The sequence below is a fragment of the Manacus vitellinus genome, unplaced genomic scaffold (assembly GCF_001715985.3).
Source record: "Manacus vitellinus isolate BGI_N305 unplaced genomic scaffold, ASM171598v3 scaffold_19_pilon, whole genome shotgun sequence".
Taxonomy (NCBI): domain Eukaryota; kingdom Metazoa; phylum Chordata; class Aves; order Passeriformes; family Pipridae; genus Manacus; species Manacus vitellinus.
The window spans coordinates 11,634,820-11,654,474 of NW_021939395.1; the positions used below are offsets into that span (position 1 = coordinate 11,634,820).

Here is a 19,655-nt window from a genome sequence, read left to right on the forward strand (position 1 = left end):
ACATGTTAAATCCAGAATTGCTGGGCTCAATATAAACCTCAGATGGGAGCTGGTGTCTCAGACAACAAATCTGCTTCTTGCTGCCATTCTGTAAAACAGTTGGAAAAAGTCTTGAACTTGTTTTTACTTTTTCCCCTCAGCATTCAGAGGTGAGAAGTGGAAGACAAACGTCTTGCTTACAGCTCTACTTTGCCCTGGGTTAGTATTGTTTCCCCTTGTGGGAAGGAGTTGGGGAAAAAAAAGTGAATTGTTATGAAGCCTGTTTGTGTAATTTTGTTTATGGTTCTCCAAACTGCTGTTCCCTTTCTGTACTGCCTATGTGTGAATATGAAGAAAAGAGAATTCTGAGGAGTTGGAGCCTGGTACTCTAGAACACAGGTTCTTAGCATCTTGTTTTGTAGTCAGCTGTGGGGGTAGGAGGAATGATGCAAGGTAGTGTCACAGCCTTTGAGAGTCACTGCACCAGAACATTAGACACAGTGATGGGGTAATTCCAGTCTGGTACCATAGCACTTGGTATGTTCCAGGTAATTCTGGTTGTCGTCTTCATACATAAATGTAGGTAATGTCCAGTTCCTTGGTTTCAGCTTTGGGTACTGCCAAATGTCCTTGGCAAAAGTGGAGGAAAAGATTATAAATTTCATAAGGTATTTCTTCCTCCAAAAAACCCCAGAATGAATAAAACATGGCTTGGTTTCAAGTAAAGTAGAATTTCATCAAATGAAAGGTAATGTCTTCGATAACAGCCGAGTGTAGTATTTCTATAGAAATCTTACTTCTAAACAAAATGTGCTTCAGTTTCCCTGCTGTCATTTAGGTATTATCAGGAGAGAGAAGAAAATATATATCGATGGGAAAAAATATTGTGCTGGTCATGTAAACTCCCAAATAAATTGAGTTTCACAGAGGAAGTGAAATGACTGGGGCTGGTAGAATAGGAACAGATGTCCTGATTATGCTATGCTAGTTCAGTGAATTTGCATAATATCATAAACAGCCCAAGGTCTTTTTAGTCTCAGTAGACTGATGGGAGTTCCTATTTGCAGTATTTTTTTCTAACTTTGGAGGGGGTAAGTGGGGTCTGTGTTACGAGCTTGGCTGGATGATAAAGATGAGCAAGACTTCTAAAATAGATTTGATTTCTATTTTTTGTTCAACAAGATGCTTACAGCAGGGGTCGCTTGGGTGTGCTTATTGAACAGGTCTGTTCCCCCAAACTGTTTTGGCAAGTCTCAGGCCTCTCCTAGGGAAAAAAAGGAGGCTGTCTATTTCTATTGCTCTAATCCTCCTCCCTTCCTTTTTAAATTTCAGTGGAGGATGCATGTTCACTTCAGGGCAGTTTAAATTCTTCCTCTGGAGCACCTTTTTAACAAAACCCAGACAATGGTGCACTTTGCAGGGGCCCTTCCTGAGGCTCAATTTTCTGTGGTGCATCCTTGAATCTATGAATAATGGCAATTCAAACAAGCTTTTATTTTATAGGGGGCTCTTTTGCAGTACATTTTGCTTTGTTCTCAGATTGGGATGTTTGGAATCTTCATCATATGTTTCAGAGTTGTTTTCTAGTGTTTTCCTAGGATGTTTAGAAAATGAGGCAGATGTGCTTAACAGGGGAGGAAAGAACAGGTCTGGAGACATGTCATGACTGAAGCAGTGTCTATTTAAATTCTCCAAAGGTGTGGGCTCCTTAATATGTGTAAGTCCATGCTTATACAAAGGTTTCTGTGTAGGGCAGAGCCCTCTCTAATCCCCCCTTTCCACTTGTGACACAACCTGCAGCAGCACATACATCTATTGTGAGAGTGACATGTGACTGCCTAAATATGAGATTTTGATATCACTGTATTTATTCAGAAGGAATTTACTATTTACAAAGGACCTAAATAGAGAAAATATGTCTGGTAAGAATAGGAAAGGTGGTTCAGATAAGAGGGGGTTTTATTTATTTATTTTATTTATTTTCCATTTTTTTATAGATTTTTGCAGTGGAATATTTCTGTTACTTTTTGATTTTGTGTGCAGAGTCTATTTAAATATTGGCTTTGCCATAGATACCTGTATTACAAGCAGACATTTTTACTTCAACTGCACTGTTGGTGAAAGGAATTAGGACTGTTGGGGGATTGGAAAATTGCTAGAAGCTACATTTTTCTTGTGCAGACTTTCAACTGGTTTATGTTTTTTAATACTAACTGATACATATATTCTTTTCCTGAATATTTTAATATCTTTTCTGATCTTTCAGGATTGTCTTTGCTGATTTCTTCATTATGAATCTCATTCTGTGGGTGAAAGGATCCTCAGCTGCCATCCCTTTTGGCACTTTGGTTGCTATCCTAGCTATGTGGTTTGGAATTTCAGTCCCACTAACCTTCGTTGGTGCCTATTTTGGCTTCAAAGAGAAGGTAGGGGTCCAAGTACAGATCTGAAATACACCTGTCCTCTGTAGTTGAGCCACTGAATCTCTAAGCATACAGGAACTGGTCAAATTGAGGCATCTATGGCCCAGTGATTGTAAAATGATGTTTCACTTGGTGATGATTTTAAAATCAAGTATATGCTTGTAATGTCACACTAATTTTTTTTTCCTGTCCATTCACTAGAATCAGAATTTCACAGTGCTCTTGGAGGTCTTGCATGCTTTTTTTGCTGCAGCAATACCTCAGTAGTTTCATTTTTGAAATACTACTTCAGAAGGGCTTCAGTCTGTACTTCACTAGTTTGAGGTAACGCCAGACAACTCAGAAAAAGGTGGTGGTGTTGGATTTTTTTAATTTTAATTAAGGACTGAACAGATTTATTTCCTTCATGTTCTGACTTGCTTACTGGCCAATAGTTGGAATCTCTAAAGCACACGTGTTTTTTCCTAACGACAGGCATCACATTTGTAGGTTTTTTTCATTTGAAAACTTGTGATGGCTTATGAATGAAAATACAGCTGTGTTTATCAAATCTTTAGATGCCAATATTTGGGAAAAGTAATGTTATTTATGGTGTAACAATGTATCATTTGTTCGTGTTGGTTTTCTCTGCAGCCTATTGAACACCCCGTGCGTACCAACCAGATTCCTCGGCAAATCCCGGAGCAGTCCTTTTTCACAAAGCCATTGCCTGGTATCATCATGGGCGGTATCTTGCCCTTTGGCTGTATTTTTATTCAACTGTTTTTCATTCTGAATAGCATTTGGTGAGCATCACTATTTTTTTTTCCCTCTGGTTTGATGATACACACAGTGAGTTTGGACATCCTGGACCAATTAGTCCAAGGAATAGTCCAGTTCTAAAAGTTTTGATCATCATGCAGACTTCTGTGGAATTTCTGGAATCTGTATATTTACTTCTGTGCTTAGACCTTATGAAACTAGTTCTTTTTAATGGCAACTGCAAAGTGTGATGTTAGAATCCTGTTGCCTTGTTTTATCTTCCTGGTTCAAACAGCACAAGTGTGGTTTCGTAATGTTGTGGTTAGGTAGAGCCTAATCCACTGTGTAACTATATTATGATTTATGAAACTAATACAATCTAGCAGGTTCAGCTGTTAGATCAGAATTGGGTCAAGATCTTGGGATTCCATGTTCTGCAAAACAAAAACTCTGCTCTCCAGGAACCATCCACTCCACTCCAAAATCTTGTCAAAACCTAATCAAGCAGGTGCATGAAAAATTAAACCAGTGCAATCTTTCAAACTTTCACAGTGTGAAACATGAAATGTCAGTACATTGTTCTTCAATGGAAAATATTGTCCTGAAGGTGCCAGGTTTTCATATGGTGTCCTCTGTTTATGTCAAGAGATCTTACAGAACAGTTTTCCAAACCAGCTCTAAATGCAAATATATTAGTTTAGCTTTTCATATTTGTCCTCAACAAAAATAGAAACGTGTAATATAGCTGTGCTGAAAAATGTAATCAGGTGACAAACAGGTATACTCTAGACTTTTGTAGCTGAAATTAGCAAGTTCCCAAATTGTTTCTCATTATTTATCCTACAGAAGGGAAGTATGGAGGGAATGTGCAACTAATACTCCCTCTGTCTAATCCTGTACTGCAGTAATGGTCACCTTCACCCAAGAAAGTTAATTTGGTTATTTCCCTTATCCCTTACCAGATTAAAAATAAATTAACATATTTCCCTCATGTTTATTTTTGTGAGTGATTTTGTATTTGGTTAGCACTGGAATTGGAGCCAGACTTGGCCTGGGGATAGGCTGGGAGGGGAGGAACATCTGATTGGATGTAGTGATGAGATGCAGAGACACCTGGAAAGTTTAGCTGCAGTAGGAGGAAGGAAGTGGGTACTGGAACTAGGGAAGAGTACAGGTGATGCAGGAGTCAGGGAGGCTAAAGGTCCTCCTAACAAAGAGACCTGAAGTGATAAACATCTCTGGTGGAAATTGTCCTTAACTCCTTTTCTGTGAAAGATAGACGCTGATTTCAGGGGAAGTATAATTGAAGACTTGCTTTGTAGAGCAGAGGTTTTATAACTGTTACCTTAAATAGATGTGTATTTACTGAGTACATGTGGGTAAAGAAAACTTTTTATGAATTAGTCAATAAAGTTACCCTAATGGTGTGGGTTTTTTGTGTTTGGATTTTTTAGGGGTTTTGGTTACCTTAGCATCTGGCAATGTGACACTGTCAATTAACTCAGAACTTCAACCAAAAATGGGACTCTTGTTTTCCTTTGTTTTTCATTTTAGGTCTCATCAGATGTATTACATGTTTGGATTCCTGTTCCTAGTTTTTATAATTCTTCTAATTACGTGTTCAGAAGCTACAGTTTTGCTGTGCTACTTCCATCTGTGTGCAGAGGTAAAAGTTACAGTTTTGCTGTAGATGCCACTTGTAGCTGGGAGATGTTAGAGGTGAGGTATTCACATGTACTGTGAAGTGCTGGACACTGAATGGATTGCACTGTCAGCCTTGACATGCCTGTCTTAGCCACTCTTCTGAAATGTGCTTTTTGCTTCAAAATCCACCACTGGCAACAGATAAGCAAAAATAAACAGGCTTGATCTTAGAATAATTTCATGTTCATAGTGGAAGCAATCAGGTGACTTGTAGGAAAAAAAAGTACCTAGGTGCTATGTAGGAATCTTTTTTAAGATAAATTTTGCAGAATCAAATGTGTTTCAGAAGACAATGTTATTTTTTAACCAGCTTATTTATATTTTGTTTTCTATGTGGTGACTGGTTTATTGTTTCTTTCAGGATTATCACTGGTGGTGGAGGTCGTTCTTGACCAGCAGCTTTACAGCAGTTTATCTCTTTATCTATGCAGTTCATTACTTCTTCTCCAAACTCCAGATAACAGGAACTGCCAGCACCATTTTATACTTTGGTTACACAATGATCATGGTCTTGATTTTTTTCCTTTTCACAGGTAAGTATGGTGTTCAGTCTAAAGCGAATGCGGGGGGTTCTGCTTTTGAAATGAGCAGCATTGGGTGAAATTTAGACTCTCTGAACCATTAGATACAATCTGTGACTCTTTAGGCAGTGTTACTTTTATGGTTTGTGACACCACACATCACAGGAAGGTACTCTTTATGGTTTTTTCCTAACTTGAAATTACATTTATTTATAGCATAATTAATTTTCCTTTATTGAATATTATATTAGCAATGAGTTCAAACCATTATATTTTTCAAAGGGCTGTTCTTGTTCACTTTGATATCAAGTGTTAACTTGATTTTGGATTTCGTAATTGGTTCTAGAAGTTGTGTAGTTAAAGATAATTGCGCTCTGCATATGGCGGATAAAGAATGTTTTCAGCTTTCACTCTCAGCAAGTGAAGGAGGCTGGTGCTGGGGAAAAAGTGGAGTTTGAGAAGAGAAAGTTTTAGTATTGTTAGAAGTGGCCTCACCTGCTCACTAAGCACCACTTCTTAATGGCAGGAATTTACCTTAACTGGAGGAACCTGTTTGAAATAGGGCTCTCCAGTTTTAATTGTCCAACTTCTCTGCTGTTACTCGTGCAGGCTATGTGTCTTCTACAGAATTACTCACTCTAACATAATCACTTGACTGAAACTATAATTTCGAGGTTGATTTGATGAGAAATCTGTGCCAGATTTACCATGTGTTAGAGGAAATTAGAAGCTCTTTGAAGGGTACTGGCCCTTAAAAATAGCCAGGAGCATTTTATCTTGGTGTTCATCGTACTGCTGCTGTTGTATATGTAGATTTAACACATGAAGTCAGATCTTTTAGGTATCACTGCTTGGCATGAAGTACAGCAGTGGCAGAACTAGAGAAAATTCTGGTTCATATATGACTGGTTGTTCGTAAAACCAACCTTTGTAGTCACTCCAAAGACTTGTGATAGAGGATTTCACTGTGGCTGTCACGATGGTTTGTATTGTTACTTCTTAACTACTTCTGACTGATTGTTGAAACCTGTTGTAATTGCTTTGTGTTCACTTTATGAAATGCATCCCTTAACTCAGTTAAATGCAGTTAAAAAAGAGTGGCTAAAATAGGTAATGAAGGTAAGTCTTAGCTTCAGACCAAGTCAGTGCAGCAGTGAGAAAAATCTCTTTCATCTTTATTTTTTCTAATGCTGGTTGACACGGGAAGAAAAAAGCACTGTTCATGATAAACACTGAAGAAAATTACTGTATGTGTTTGAACAAAGCAGTTACTCTGTAGAAATTGTATCTAATAACATTAACTGGCACTTACTGATAGGTTTTTATTTGTTATTTAGATATGTGTCTCTTCAAAAGAAAGCCAAAAGGAGTTTTTAAAAGAAGTGGGTGGGGAAAAAAGGGGAGGATTTAATTATTCTATTTTTTAATTATTAGAAGACAAACATAGAAGTTGGCATATTGCCATTTAAAGCCCTGCCTAAATCCTGGTGAAACAAACAAGCTCCAGATGTCTTCTACAATATATCTCTATCTATATGAAAAGAAAAAAAAACAACCCTCAAACTATAGTCTAAAATGTTTTAATTACTTTTAAACTAAAGCAATATGTTAATATGTGTCTGGATTTTAGCATAGGTTAGTTGCTATCCTGCCAATTTCAATTTCACTTACAAGATGCAAATTGGTAGAATTAAAAATATCCCTTTCATATATAAAATGATAATTGAAATTGTCGTGGCAGCAGCTGAAATGGCATTAAAAGCTTCAGATGTGCTGATCCTGGAGTTCTTGATGTGGAGGCCAGTGAGGCCCCAGAAGTACAATAATAAACTGTGCTGCAGTGTCTTCTTTTTATTTTGAAATAAACCCACAATAGTGCTGGCTATGCTGCATTTGTAGTTCATGAGGAAAGCTACTACACAGTCCCTTTTTTTTAACATTTAATAGAACAGCTAGTCACTAGAAAGGTAATGGGTATAACAGACATGGAGTGTATAATAAACCCTTGATAATGTAAAATGTTGTGATAAAATTTTCCATATTTAGTTTGATGATAGATTTTTGGATCTGAAATGCAAGCTATTCTAGACAGATGGTACAAGCAAAAGACAGCTCCCTTTGCTTTGTTTTGTAAAATATTCCTTAATAGCCCTTGCTTTAGAAAATAAGGGTTCAGTCCCTCATGAGTTTCTAGAGGTGAAGGAGTTTGCTAATGTAATTTTACACACTGTTTGCATTAATAGAGTTCCCAAAATGGGACCTTCATCTGTTCCACTTAAGTTAGCACTAGGTATTTTGATTTTCTCTCTTCTTGCCTGTTAGGTCTCAGCAACTGTGACAGAAGTATAAAGGGCAGTGTTAATACCTCCTCGGTGGCAGCATGTTGTGTTACCCTGGGCATTACAAAAGAGATCATAGTGAATAAGTAAATAGGAACTGAGTGCTTGTATGGCAACAACGACAATAATACAATCTGACCAGTGAAATCTAATAATTAGTGTGCACCCCCAAACCAGACAATTTTGTTTTAATGTACAAAGTGCAGCTAATCTTTCAAGAAATAATAAGGGTGGGTGGATGGGGATGGCTACATGATTACATGCATTTTATTCTCAGAGACGAAAAAATGCTGAACATAGTCAAAGCATGTTGCTTTACAGTGACCTCTATTTTTGAACATCATTTTCACTTGTGAGTTAATGCCATTTTCAAAATTGAGTTTTGATCTTCTGGGTAGATTGTGTTTAGAATCCGAGATTCTGAAGCACCCACCACTGAGCAGTGATTGAAACCAGTATGATACAGAGAGCTTTTAAGGTACATAAGAAGTATCAGCAAAGTGCAGAGTGCTTTTCTGTTTGCTTTCTTACAATCTGCTCGTGCTTTGAATTCTTTTTTCTTCATTAAACAATAAAGCTAGAAGGGATGAGTAGAGCAGAAGAGTCTGCTTAATGTATTTTGACATTATTCTGTGCAATAATCCTTGGTTTTAATTTTGAATTTAAACTATGTTTACTAATACCTTTCCCTTACCCAGTCAGATGCCAGCTTTCTGTGTGTAACATCATCTTTCTGTGTATCAGAAAGTGGTAGTGTGTATGTTGTCTATAAACCTGAGGACAAAAAGATCAAAAAACAGCTGAGCTGTTTTATACTAAGTATAAATGGATTTTTGGACATATTTGGCTTCTTGGCTAGAGAAATTGCTTGAGACATCTTCACAACTGTGTTCCTGAATTTTAAATAGCTCCTGCAAAAGATCTTTTAGCATTACCTCCCTAGGATGATCAGTGGTGTTGGGCAGGCTGCTCTGCACTGAGATAGCATCAGTTTCCTAGAGTAGTAGGGATTATTTGAAAAGGCAGAATCTTAAAACGTGCAGGTCACCCACTTAGGGAAAAATAAAGGTCTACCCCACAACAGTAAGTTCTTCAGTGCAGGCCACCAGGTGCTCTTTCATTCAGTTTAAGCTGGTGAGTGTTTAGGATTTGTTAAAATAAACATGAGCCAAGAAACTAATTTGTTATATTGGATTAAACCAAACAAACAGATTTTATAGGCTCATTAGAGGAATTGGTGTCAGGCTTGGTGCTGGGTCATTTCATAGAAATGTGCATCTGAAAGCTGTAAAAACTTTGCAGTGAAGCGGAGTTTAGACCAAGCAGAAAATAATTTTAGAAGTCTCAACTCTTTCAGCCAGTGGTGTCTTTGTATTTATTTGCTTGTGGGGTTGGGGTTTTTTTGTGAGTTTTTGTTTGTTTGTTTGGGTTTTTGTTGGGGTCTTTGTTGTTATTGGGGGAGAGGTTTGAGTACTTAGTGATAGAAATTTTTTTACAGCTTTAACAAAAACACCTTTTGGGTATCTGTCTTCTGTCATGTTGTGTTCACTGATGTCTGTCAGAGAGGCTGGGAGCTGCAGAGGTGGCTCCTTGTTGACAGTGCTTCAAAACTTGGATTTCAGTTTGAATGTGTTTTGAAAGAGACAAATAAAAGCAAGATCCTAAGGTGGCTCTTATCTAAAGCTTACCTAAATAGTCCTCCCGTTCTAATGAGAGGCTCATTTTAATACAGGATGATTCTAATTTCAGTGCAAGATGTGCTTAGAAAAATGCTAAAGACTGAAGAGCTGAGAGTGCTCTTCAAGAAAATACGTTTCAAGTCACGCTACATGAGCTGGCAAGCTTGGATTTTAACCAGTGCAACTACTAATGGCAGTTGTATTGGGTAGAGGTGCACGTGTAGGAACTGATCCTGCATTTAACTGTGTTTTAATATTGGCCTTAGTCAAGATAGTTAAAAAGAGGAATCTGGGAACCTGTTACACTTGTAAGCACAAGCCTAAAGATGTAGTATAAAGTGGTTTCCCACATAAAGTGCTAAAATCTGGAGCAAGTGACAGATTTGTGAAATGGGCTAAACATAGAAAGCATTCTGGCTAGAATTTTCAAACAAACCACACTAGTTCAGAGCTGTTTTTCTTCCCCAGTTATTACTCCTTTGCAGATCACTTTGATTGGGGTGTGTACTCCAGTATAGAAAATCTGAAGGTTTTTGACTGCATTACCTTTTGCGGGCCCTGTAGTGGTTCATGGAATCAAAAGCACCCCGAGGTCTGAGGTGGAAAACACTGAATTTCAGTGGAACCAGGCACTGTGCTGTTTATGTTCTTAATAAAAGCAAAAGTTAAGCTTTTCATTTCACTACATAAGCAATCATGTAGGTAAAGCAGCTGTACAGGGAAACCTTATAAATAATGTTCCCTTAGCTTACATTCATATCTATCCATAATAGTGATTTTGTAATAGCAACACGATTCTGTGGTGACCTGAGCCTTAGGAAGCATCTAGTCTGTTTGGCCCATGTTATTTTAAAACTAAAAAAAAGATTAAGTTTCTAGTCTATAGAGCTATACATGTCTGGAGTTTGTAGGTTATATTTGTTCATGTGAGGGAAGAAGAAATTACAATGCTGGTAAGCCCCAATTATTGATGTGGAGGTAACAACTGAAGGAATCTGCACACCAGAGAAGGTTCTGGCCACATAAGGCTGTATCTTGGTCAAGTGTGTTGCTTTTCTCTCCCAAGTTCATGATTCAAATCTGGTACATTGGCAAAATTTCTGATAAAGTTTAAAAAAGGAGCATGGGGTAGTCAGTCTTTGATTTGCTAAACAGGCTTTTTTTAGGAGGGGAAGTTGAAAATCAATGTTACTGAAACCTGTGAAGATCTGTTTATAGATGAAATGCTTGTTCACAGTGTGAAGTCTTCAAGTTCAGTTATGACTGAGGCAATGTTTTGTAGAAGACTGATGTATTATAAAGATTCAGACTAACAAGGATTGGAGGAAAATACTGTGGATTTAGAGTGTGCTCCCATATTAAGTTGTGGCATGCTCACAGAACTGTGGTAACTCATTCCTGTGTTAGTTGTACATTTTTGTTATGATACTACACTTTTGTTCTAGAACAGCAGATAAATTTTTAAGTTATCTCATCTGTCAAATATTTGGAAGAAACATTGCTTTCAAAACCATAAAAAGCTTTGAGTGGGCTATATTATAGAAACAACTAGAAAGCAAATGCTGAGAACCATTATTAGGAAAAAATCATGAGAGTAAGGCTTAGAGTAACAATGCTGATGTTGGAGTATTTGACACAGTAGGAAGGAGTGAGAATTGACCATGAACTGCAAAGACTTACTGATGTCAAGCCTACAAAGGAATTATATTCCTTTTGTGGTTGGTGTCTGATCTCCTATCAACAGCCATAAATCTGTTATCTCTTACTGTTTCAGAGGATGATAACTGCAAACTTGGAGAGAAAGGGTAATCTGTGCTATATAATAGTAGGCTGTCAAAAAGCCTTTAACTGCAAATATACATGGTAGCACGAAGAATGTAAGAATTGGCATGTAGATAATAAGCTTCTCAAGATGGGTTTCTCACTTGGGAAATGTGTGGATGTGGTCTGAAAGAAATGCAACTGATGTAAAAAACCACAAATGCTTAATAAAAACCCATCTAGTTAGTGAATCAGTCACAATTAAATGGTGAAAAAAACCTGGAACAGACAGAAAAGGGTGAATGTAAAACTGGAGGAGCTGAGTGTGTGATCTTGGCTGCAGTGTAGCTGGTAAGGGCTATCACAGGGCTGGCATGTGGCTCTGTCCTTGAGAGGGAATTCACCTGGAAGTCAGACCTTCATTTTTTCTAGCTGTTAAGGCTTGCCATCTCTGTGGCAGTTGACCCCTAGGTAAAGGTGTGAGGAACAGTGCATCACTTTCCTTAGAGGCTGAAGACTAAATAAAGTGACTGGGTCTCTGTCTCCTTGCATATGAAGTTCTTAAAGTAATTTAAAAATAAATGTGATGGATGATGTTCTTGCACTTACTCCGTAATAATGACTGTAGGTGAAAACCACAGGCTTGTTCATTAGTTAAAGACAGAAAATTGGTCTGTACTAATCTCACACAGTGTTTTGGTTTGTCCCTGTTAGTCTCACTTGCTGCTTGCTCCCAACTGCTGTGGCACTCAGAGCATTGTTTTAGCAAAAGGAGGTAACAGTATATACAGAGGAAGAAGTTCTCTGTTCTTGAGTGTAAATAGAGCACGATGAATATAAAACTGGGCCAGGTGAATTTTTCCAAGGCTTTGTTACGTGTCATAATTCACGGGTGGCAGTGAAGTGTCATAGACTCAAAAACCCAGGTAGGGGCTGACTGTGTGTAAAAGTCAGTGTCTTAACAGGTACCTGTGTGTCTGCTGGTGGTGGTGGCATCACATTTAGTGGTTTAAATGGATGCCAGCAGCCTGGTCCTAAAAGTCATCTTTGCTTTAAATAAATAACTTAGGGGGATGAATGTGTGTTGTTAAATTTAAGAAGTGCTGTTATTCTGGGTAGTTAGCTGGATTACAATGTTATATTCTGTCCTACTGGGAAGTACTTGTTAGATTTCTCTCTCAGAACAAACTGTAAAATAAACTAACCTTTTTCACTTTCATTTTAGGGACTATTGGATTTTTTGCCTGCTTCTGGTTTGTAAGTAAGATTTACAGTGTTGTGAAAGTGGACTGAAAAGCTTCAAAGTGTCTTTTGAACATATCTCCCTTGCTGTTTGATAATTTTTACCATGTATTGAAAACCATCCTGTGTAATTATTCTAATTTGTAAAAGCTGAAGACCAGACTACAGCATAAAATACGGATTTTAATGGAAGGAAATGGCACCATTGCCATTTTGATAAAAACAAAAATGTTGGTATACTCATTGAACATGTTCATTGTAATAATTCAGAAATTATATCCAGAATTTGATTTAGGACAAATAAAAATTCTGTGAACTGGTTTATTTGAAAAATGTGTGCAGTCCTCCAGCTGAATTTTCTTGTGATTTGGGGGGGGGTTTTGTTACCTCTTTTGGTTACCATTTATATACCATTAAAGCATAGGACTGTCAAGTAAATCTATATAAAATGTGAATTTTTTTAACTTAACTATGATTGTACATATTATCCTGCACCTTCTTTACAACTAGGTATCTTCTTACAAATGTACATGCATTTAGTTTAAGGTTGACTTTATTAAAAATATCGACACTGGTTTTTGTTCAAATAAAACTGCACAACTCTGTCTGACTTGTTTCCTTTCTTGTTAATTAGGCCTTCACTTCTTGGACACAGATCACATTAGTTTGACCAGTTGATACTTCTTGAGATGTGTATTGTTTATAAGCAGTTTGACCATGGTTTTGGCTGCAGATTGTCTGTGCAAGCAGGACTGGTGGGTCACTTGAATCCATGGCTGGAGGATGGGCAGGGGCCTCTGAACTTACTCAGCTTTGTGGTTACTCTACTTTCCCCAAAATATTTTTTGCTGGACAAACCATCATTTTCTGTCAAAGATCAAACCCTGTTTCCTTCTTTTAGCCCTCTGAAACATCCATCTCCTTGTTCTTCATCCTGTGAAGATTGATGCAGCTTGTTGGGAAGTTTAGCTGTGAATCTGATGGGTTTGGGGAATGGGCGTTTCATAAAGGTGAAGCCTTTTTCCTGCTCTGCAGAGCTTGTGCTTAAGTGCTGGATTACATGAGATGGAGTATCTTAATAGCCTCTTCAGCTTTAGAATTGCAGGGATTCTTCTCTCAGGAATGTCAAGGCTTTAAAGAGGCTCCCCAAAATCTCGAATTGCACTTGAAGCTGAGCAGAGAGTCAGTGCAGACACATAATTCCAATGGCTGTGTCACGGATGCCGTTGGAGATGAGTAGGGGGATGTTCACTCGGATTAATGGGTGAGAGACTTGAAGCTTATTAACTGGCATATGGAAACATTCATTGCTGGAAGCTGCTTTGCACCATCTAAGCCTACAGTTTAACAGGACCCAGAATGACTCTGTATCTCTTCATAGTCATATAAATACCAGGTAATTGTAGTTAAATGTTTAATACCCTTTCCAAAATGTAATCTTTGGTATGAGGACTTCAGGTTTCCCCTCTGTGTAGTTATTCCTTCCAGGTTACTGAACTGTTGGGACAGATCACCTAAGCTGGGATGAGTACCAAGCCACATCTTTTGAGCAGTGCCTGTGGCATAAAAGTGAGGCTTTAGGCAATTTAATAAAAGAGAACCAAGCATTGGTGTACCAGGAGGAGCTGGTACAGTAGTTTCCAGTGAGGTTCAGGTGTGCTCTTGATGGCAGCTTGACCTTGCAAATATTTTCCCCTCCTACCAACAGAATCTCCATTTCCCTTCTGTTCTCCCAGAGGTGGGAAACAACAGAGTTGCCATTAGAGAAATCAGCTTGCGGTTGGTTATGAGCTGGTTTAAGAGCACCAGTCACTCTATTAGAGGTTTCATGCTCTTGAAATTGGTGCTGCTGTGTTTATAAAGGTCCTTCCTTATAAATCTTATATTTAAAGTTTGGGGAGATTTTATTGAATACTTAAAAAAATAAATTGTTACATGAAGCTGCTTTTTAATTTTTCATGTTCAAAGGGAAATGAATTCATGAGAGAATTGGAGCTACAGTTGCCATAAACTCCCAGCAGGATATTTTGCCTGATTAATAAATATGCATTTCACAAGAGGCAAAGTAAAATGGGTTGTAAAATTGTATTTATGGTGCTTTTACTGTTACTGCTAGTGAGCTAAAAAGTAGAAAGTGGGTTTAAGAGGTTTCTGAAGCTTGCTAGTAGTCCAGAGTCAAAGCCATGAAGTAAAATTTGGCTGTCAAGCTTTTAGCAGAGAACTTTTGTGTGTGTGTGTAATAGGCCCTATTTGTGTAAACCTGGCATAATTCATTGTTTTAACATTGTTTTCTGATATCTTTTGACCAAGGAAAACCTGCCAACTCTCTTTTGGCTTGGTAGTAATAGAGAAAGCCCCTAGGCTGTAAGTTAAATACAGATGGTTCTGAGCACTTACCAGTTGAAAGGTGGTGTAAGCCCTAACCAGAAAGTAGTAGACAAACTTCTTAATTTTAATTTTATTGAGCACAGGATGAGCATTCTCAGCACCTTTGGGAGGTTTTTAACTATGAGTAAAGGTCTTGTCCACTCTGTTGAGAGTGATGGGTTTTGAAGATTAAATGGTCATTATGGGGACATGAATGTTCTAAGTACATGGATTATCAGTAAGTGGTGCCTTGATACCTAATCTGTTTTATATTAATTTATGAATAATAGTTGTCACATGGAAATAACCATTATTTATCTATTCTTGTGAGAACAGGCTTAGTAAAGATACTTGTTGCAGATACTTGAGCCTTCCTTCTCTCTCTAAAAAAGAAAAAAATTGGGCTAAGTTTCACCTTCTCTGAAGTGTGTGTATAGACATCTACACTGCATTTTTGTGATGCTTCCAGTAATAGATGAGGTAAAACATCTCCCGTGTGAGACTCTCTGGAAATAACCACCCAAATCCAGCAGACTTTGTAGAATGTCACGTTTGTCATATTTTAAGTGAAACTTGACAAGTTACAACAGAACCTCAAAGGCAGGAGGGATTTCTGTGCTGATGTTTTACATTTCATTCCACTTGCTTGATCAGTGTTGAACAGATAGAGCCTCATCGTCATTCCCGAGTGGAAGTGCCAAGAACATGGAGATGTGCAGCGAGGAGGTGCAGTGTGTGTGTGGGATCCACGCCCACACCTGTGGGAACCTCCTGGAGGACTGGGAATGGTGCTGCTCTGCGGGAGCTGGGAACACGTGGCACATTCCTGACGAGCTGTGATGGAGGGATGTTTGATGAACAGCAATAAACTCGTCTACAGTGGCTTGCTTGATGTTCCTTGTACCAGTTGTGCTTTTGTGTTTGGTAACACATTCCCAGTTCACATTTAAAATCTGTCTCCTAGTTAAGTTATGCTGATAGCTTGACTATTTACAGAGATCTGTTGCAAAGGATGGTGAGAGAGGAAATCTAAATCAAATTCAGATGCAGTTAAATGCTGGTGTAGACGTGGGATTGCTTCTGGGACCTGTGAGATCTTGAACAACACTCACCACCTGAAGATCCAGCAGTGAAAATCACACATGAATTTAAATAAAAAAAAAAAAGAATGTTAAGTGTTTTGCATTGTAAGATTTGGGACCAAGGTCTGTGACTGCTGAAGTGAATGGGAAAAGTTTTCTCATGTCAGTCACAAGCCATAAGAAAAGGATGATTCTTGGATGTGTGGTGTCCTCTGTAGTCTTTCACCAGACGTCCCACTGTCCAGTCCCATTCCCATGAGCTGTATCACCAAAACCAATTAATATGGCATTAAAGTTCAGTATGGGGGTGTTGCTGTTTCTCTGATGACTGTGATATCACTTTGCATTTTCACTTGCAAACAGGACTGAAATCACTGCATTTCTACAGAACAACTCCTGCTGCTTCCAGGCTTAAGAATGGAGAGATGAAGCTGCTGTGCTCTTCAACTGCAATTGTAACTTTAATTCAACTGAACTTAGATTTAAATCTTAAAAACAGTGTCTGCTAAATTCATGTTGTGGAACTGAGTGATTTCAATATTCCTATTTTTTTATTAAATATGATCTGACCACTAATCATTATTTTTAGAAAATATGTTTTGGGCAGTGTGGGTGACTTTGAGTTCTGTGGCCTCAATTTTCCCTTTCTCTTTCATGCCTGGGGACACCACTTTGCCCTGAGCAGAGCTCCTTTTGCCAGAAACATGTGAAAAAGAGGGTCTGACCTCATTTCCCAGAGCTTTCCAGTGCACTGCTGCAGGAACTGAGCCCAGAACAGATCCTGGGGGGCACAGCCCTTGCTGCAGGTGTCTGAGGGACCGTGTACATGAGAAGCAATCAAACTGTTTTAGCCTCTTCATTGAGACCAAAGACACGATTTGCCCACAGTGTGATTTAGTTGTGGAGGACAGTCAGTTTTATGGCAAAGACTGGGTGGGAAAGGGCTTAACAACAGCCTAGGCTTTCCCTAAGATAATAAGCAGCAATGCAACTCTCCTGGAGACATGGTTCATCCTTCTTAGTATGGCTTCTTTGCACCCGGGTGGGATGTCTTTGACTTTGCTGGGATAAAAGCAGGAGGGATTTCTTTCATGTTCTGTTGAGAGATGCTGCAAGCCTGTACCCAAAACTTCAGGTCAGGGTCACCATCTATTTTGGCATCCAAAGTAGCTGTGGTTCAGGAGTTCACAGTTTGGCACTTCATCCTCCTAATCTCGGTGCCTCTGAGTTACAGCCTGCACACACTAATTAACTTTGCTCATACAAACTGGGAGCCCTCAGACTTTCTGTGAAGTTATTAGTGCCAGGGTTTTTATAGATAACATTAGCGTCTGCAGAATTTACCCAAGGTAATTTATGTTGTATTTGCAACTTGGGGAAAGCTCTTAGATGTCTGACATCATAAAACAGTAAAACTGGGAGATTTATTACAGGGACAGAGAGAACAGGGCCCTTGAGCTGCTTTGTTAATCATAAAATGTCGAGTTAATCAGACATGCACATGTGCCTCCCATATTTCCTGGTTTTGTTTCCCTCCTGTGCTGCTCCTTGACAATCTCTGTAGTAGATGAAAAGTCCTGGGAGCCCTGGCAGAAGTCCTTTGGACTCCACAGGATGAGAATTACATTTGTATGTTCAGGGGTTGCTTATCTCCCTCTATTAATAGAGAAGAAACATATGCAACTGAGCTCTCCATGAGGCTGAAACTTCTCCTGGAGAAGGGCAATACAGGAAATCCCAGGAGCACAGCTGGGGAGTGGGTTGAGAGCTGATGCTCCTGGACTGCATTGGAGCTCTCAGTGAGATGTCAGCACCTCAAAAACACTCATCCCAAAGGACAGTGAACTGCAAGGAAAAAGATATACAGTAAAGAAACCTCACTTTTTAGAAAGGGAACAGGAATGGCTGTGCAGGGAAAGCTGGAGCTTGGTGGTTCACAAAAACCCCAGCAGGTGGGAGCATTGGGGCATCATGGCCAGAGCCTGGTCAGCAGAAGGGAGCTGGGGAGGACAGCTCAGAGCTGGGTGTCCTGGCTGTCTTAAATTTACTCAGTAAGACACTCTCTGCCTGGAAAGCTTTTCCCATTGCTGACCTGAAATCCCTGTGACTGCCACAGCCCTGCCTCATGGGTTTTCTGCAATACTGATCTGAGTGATATCTGGGTATTTTATAATGGTTTGCAGGGAAACACTGTCACCTCGGAGGTGCTGTGACCAGCAGAGAGAATGGTTTTCCCAAACTCTGCAGAAGCTGCAGCTGCACTTGGCTCGGCTCATCCAGCAGATGCTGCTCATGCCTTTACATTCACAGGTGCTCACTTTGTACAGCCTGGACGTGCTCTCGAGGTTAAACTTAATCCAGATTAGGAGACAAGCCATCAGATTGGAAGGGGCCAATATGTGGTTTTCCCTGCAGGTTAGCATGGGGTACTTTTCCCAGCAAATTTCCTGCAGTTGCTGGCCCTGGGTGTCTCAGGATGATCTCCATTTGCCTGCTATAGCTACTGTTTCTTGGTCTGCCTTCTATTTGCCATGAACTTGTGAGGTGCGGCAAGTAGATGTTTTCTGATGCTTCCAGGCAGCAGCAGGAGAGACCCTCTGGGTTTCTCAGTGGCAGTGGTCTGTGAGCAGAAAGAGAACTACTGTTAGCATTGCAAGGGTCCTGGGATGTTCAAGCAGGGTGAAATGGGTACGTGTGGCCAGGCATCCCTCTGGGAGCAGTGCAGATGGGAAGTGGGGTCACACATCTGACTGTGAGTCCTCAGGATCCACACAGCCTCAGCTGGCTTCCAGCTTTCTCCTGTCTCTCCAAACACCTCCTTTGGAAGCTGCATCATCGAGGAAGCTTTGGTTAAGAAGGAGAGGGAAAGAAGGCAGATGCTTTATCTGAAACAGCTGCCTGTCATCCTCTGTGTGCTACAGGGTGAGCTTGTGCTCTGGGGAGTCTTGTGGGAATTAGGGAAGCTGAAGCAGAGGTAGAGTAAAAGCAGGTAAAATGGTCTAGCACATGTCTCAGGGGGCTGTGTGGGCAGCCTTGTGCAGGGCAGGCTGGGGGAGCTGTGCTGCTCCAGCCTCCGAGTGGGAAAGCAGAGAACTGGGGGAACTGGTGGTGATTGTGCAGCTGAGGGTGGTTAAGCAGCACAGCCCATAAGACCCTTTAACTTTCCAGGGTCGTTAGGGCTTTCAGGTGTGGTGAGGAGGGGCATTAAGCAGCAAAGCCCATAAGACCCTTTAACTTTCCAGGGTTGTTAGGGCTTTCAGGTGTGGTGAGGAGGGGTGTTTGGGAAGGCTATGTGTACTGGGCTGTTGGCTGGAGCTTCTGCTGGTCCTCGATCCCAAACTGCCGAACAAGTGAGTTAAACAAACCACAGTTATTGAACTTCCCCTCTCTGAGGGTTGGGGGGGAAGGAGTGTTTGTGGCAGTAATTGATATTGCAGTAAGTGATATTGCCTTGGGGTAGAGGTTTTCTGGGCAGAAGTGGGCTATGTGATCATCTGGGAGGTGGGAGCTGGTTTCTGAGGCTCCCTTGGAGCATGGAGTGTCTCTGGACAGGACAGTGGCTGTGCTGTGGTGTGTCCCAGCTGGGTGTTCCATAGGCTGTGATGTCACTGTCACAGCAAGCTGTTACAGACTGGGTCCCTCCAAAGGAGCTGGCAAATACATGCTGTCTGGAAAACAGCAAGACCCTGGTGCTGCAGGACCCTGAAGTGGGGTAACAACTTCTGCTGTGCTTAACAGAGACCAAATGATTTCATGGTGAAGTGTCCAAACAGGGAAGTTTAAAGCAAGGCATGAAACCCTGTCAGTGTCCCTCATC

The 19,655-nt window shown here is 40.0% G+C and overlaps 1 protein-coding gene across 1 annotated transcript in view; it reads left to right on the top strand.

Annotated features, from left to right (window-relative positions):
• Positions 1-12,996, top strand: part of LOC103763944 (transmembrane 9 superfamily member 2-like) — a 29,454-nt gene extending 16,458 nt beyond the window's left edge. The window contains exons 12-17 of the mRNA XM_018070761.2: positions 141-198; positions 2,246-2,405; positions 3,036-3,187; positions 4,698-4,809; positions 5,209-5,380; positions 12,373-12,996. Of these exons, the coding sequence (XP_017926250.1) occupies positions 141-198; positions 2,246-2,405; positions 3,036-3,187; positions 4,698-4,809; positions 5,209-5,380; positions 12,373-12,440 (722 nt within the window). The 3' untranslated portion in view covers positions 12,441-12,996. The remainder of the gene's footprint in view (positions 1-140; positions 199-2,245; positions 2,406-3,035; positions 3,188-4,697; positions 4,810-5,208; positions 5,381-12,372) is intronic.
• The last annotated feature ends 6,659 nt before the right edge of the window (positions 12,997-19,655 follow it).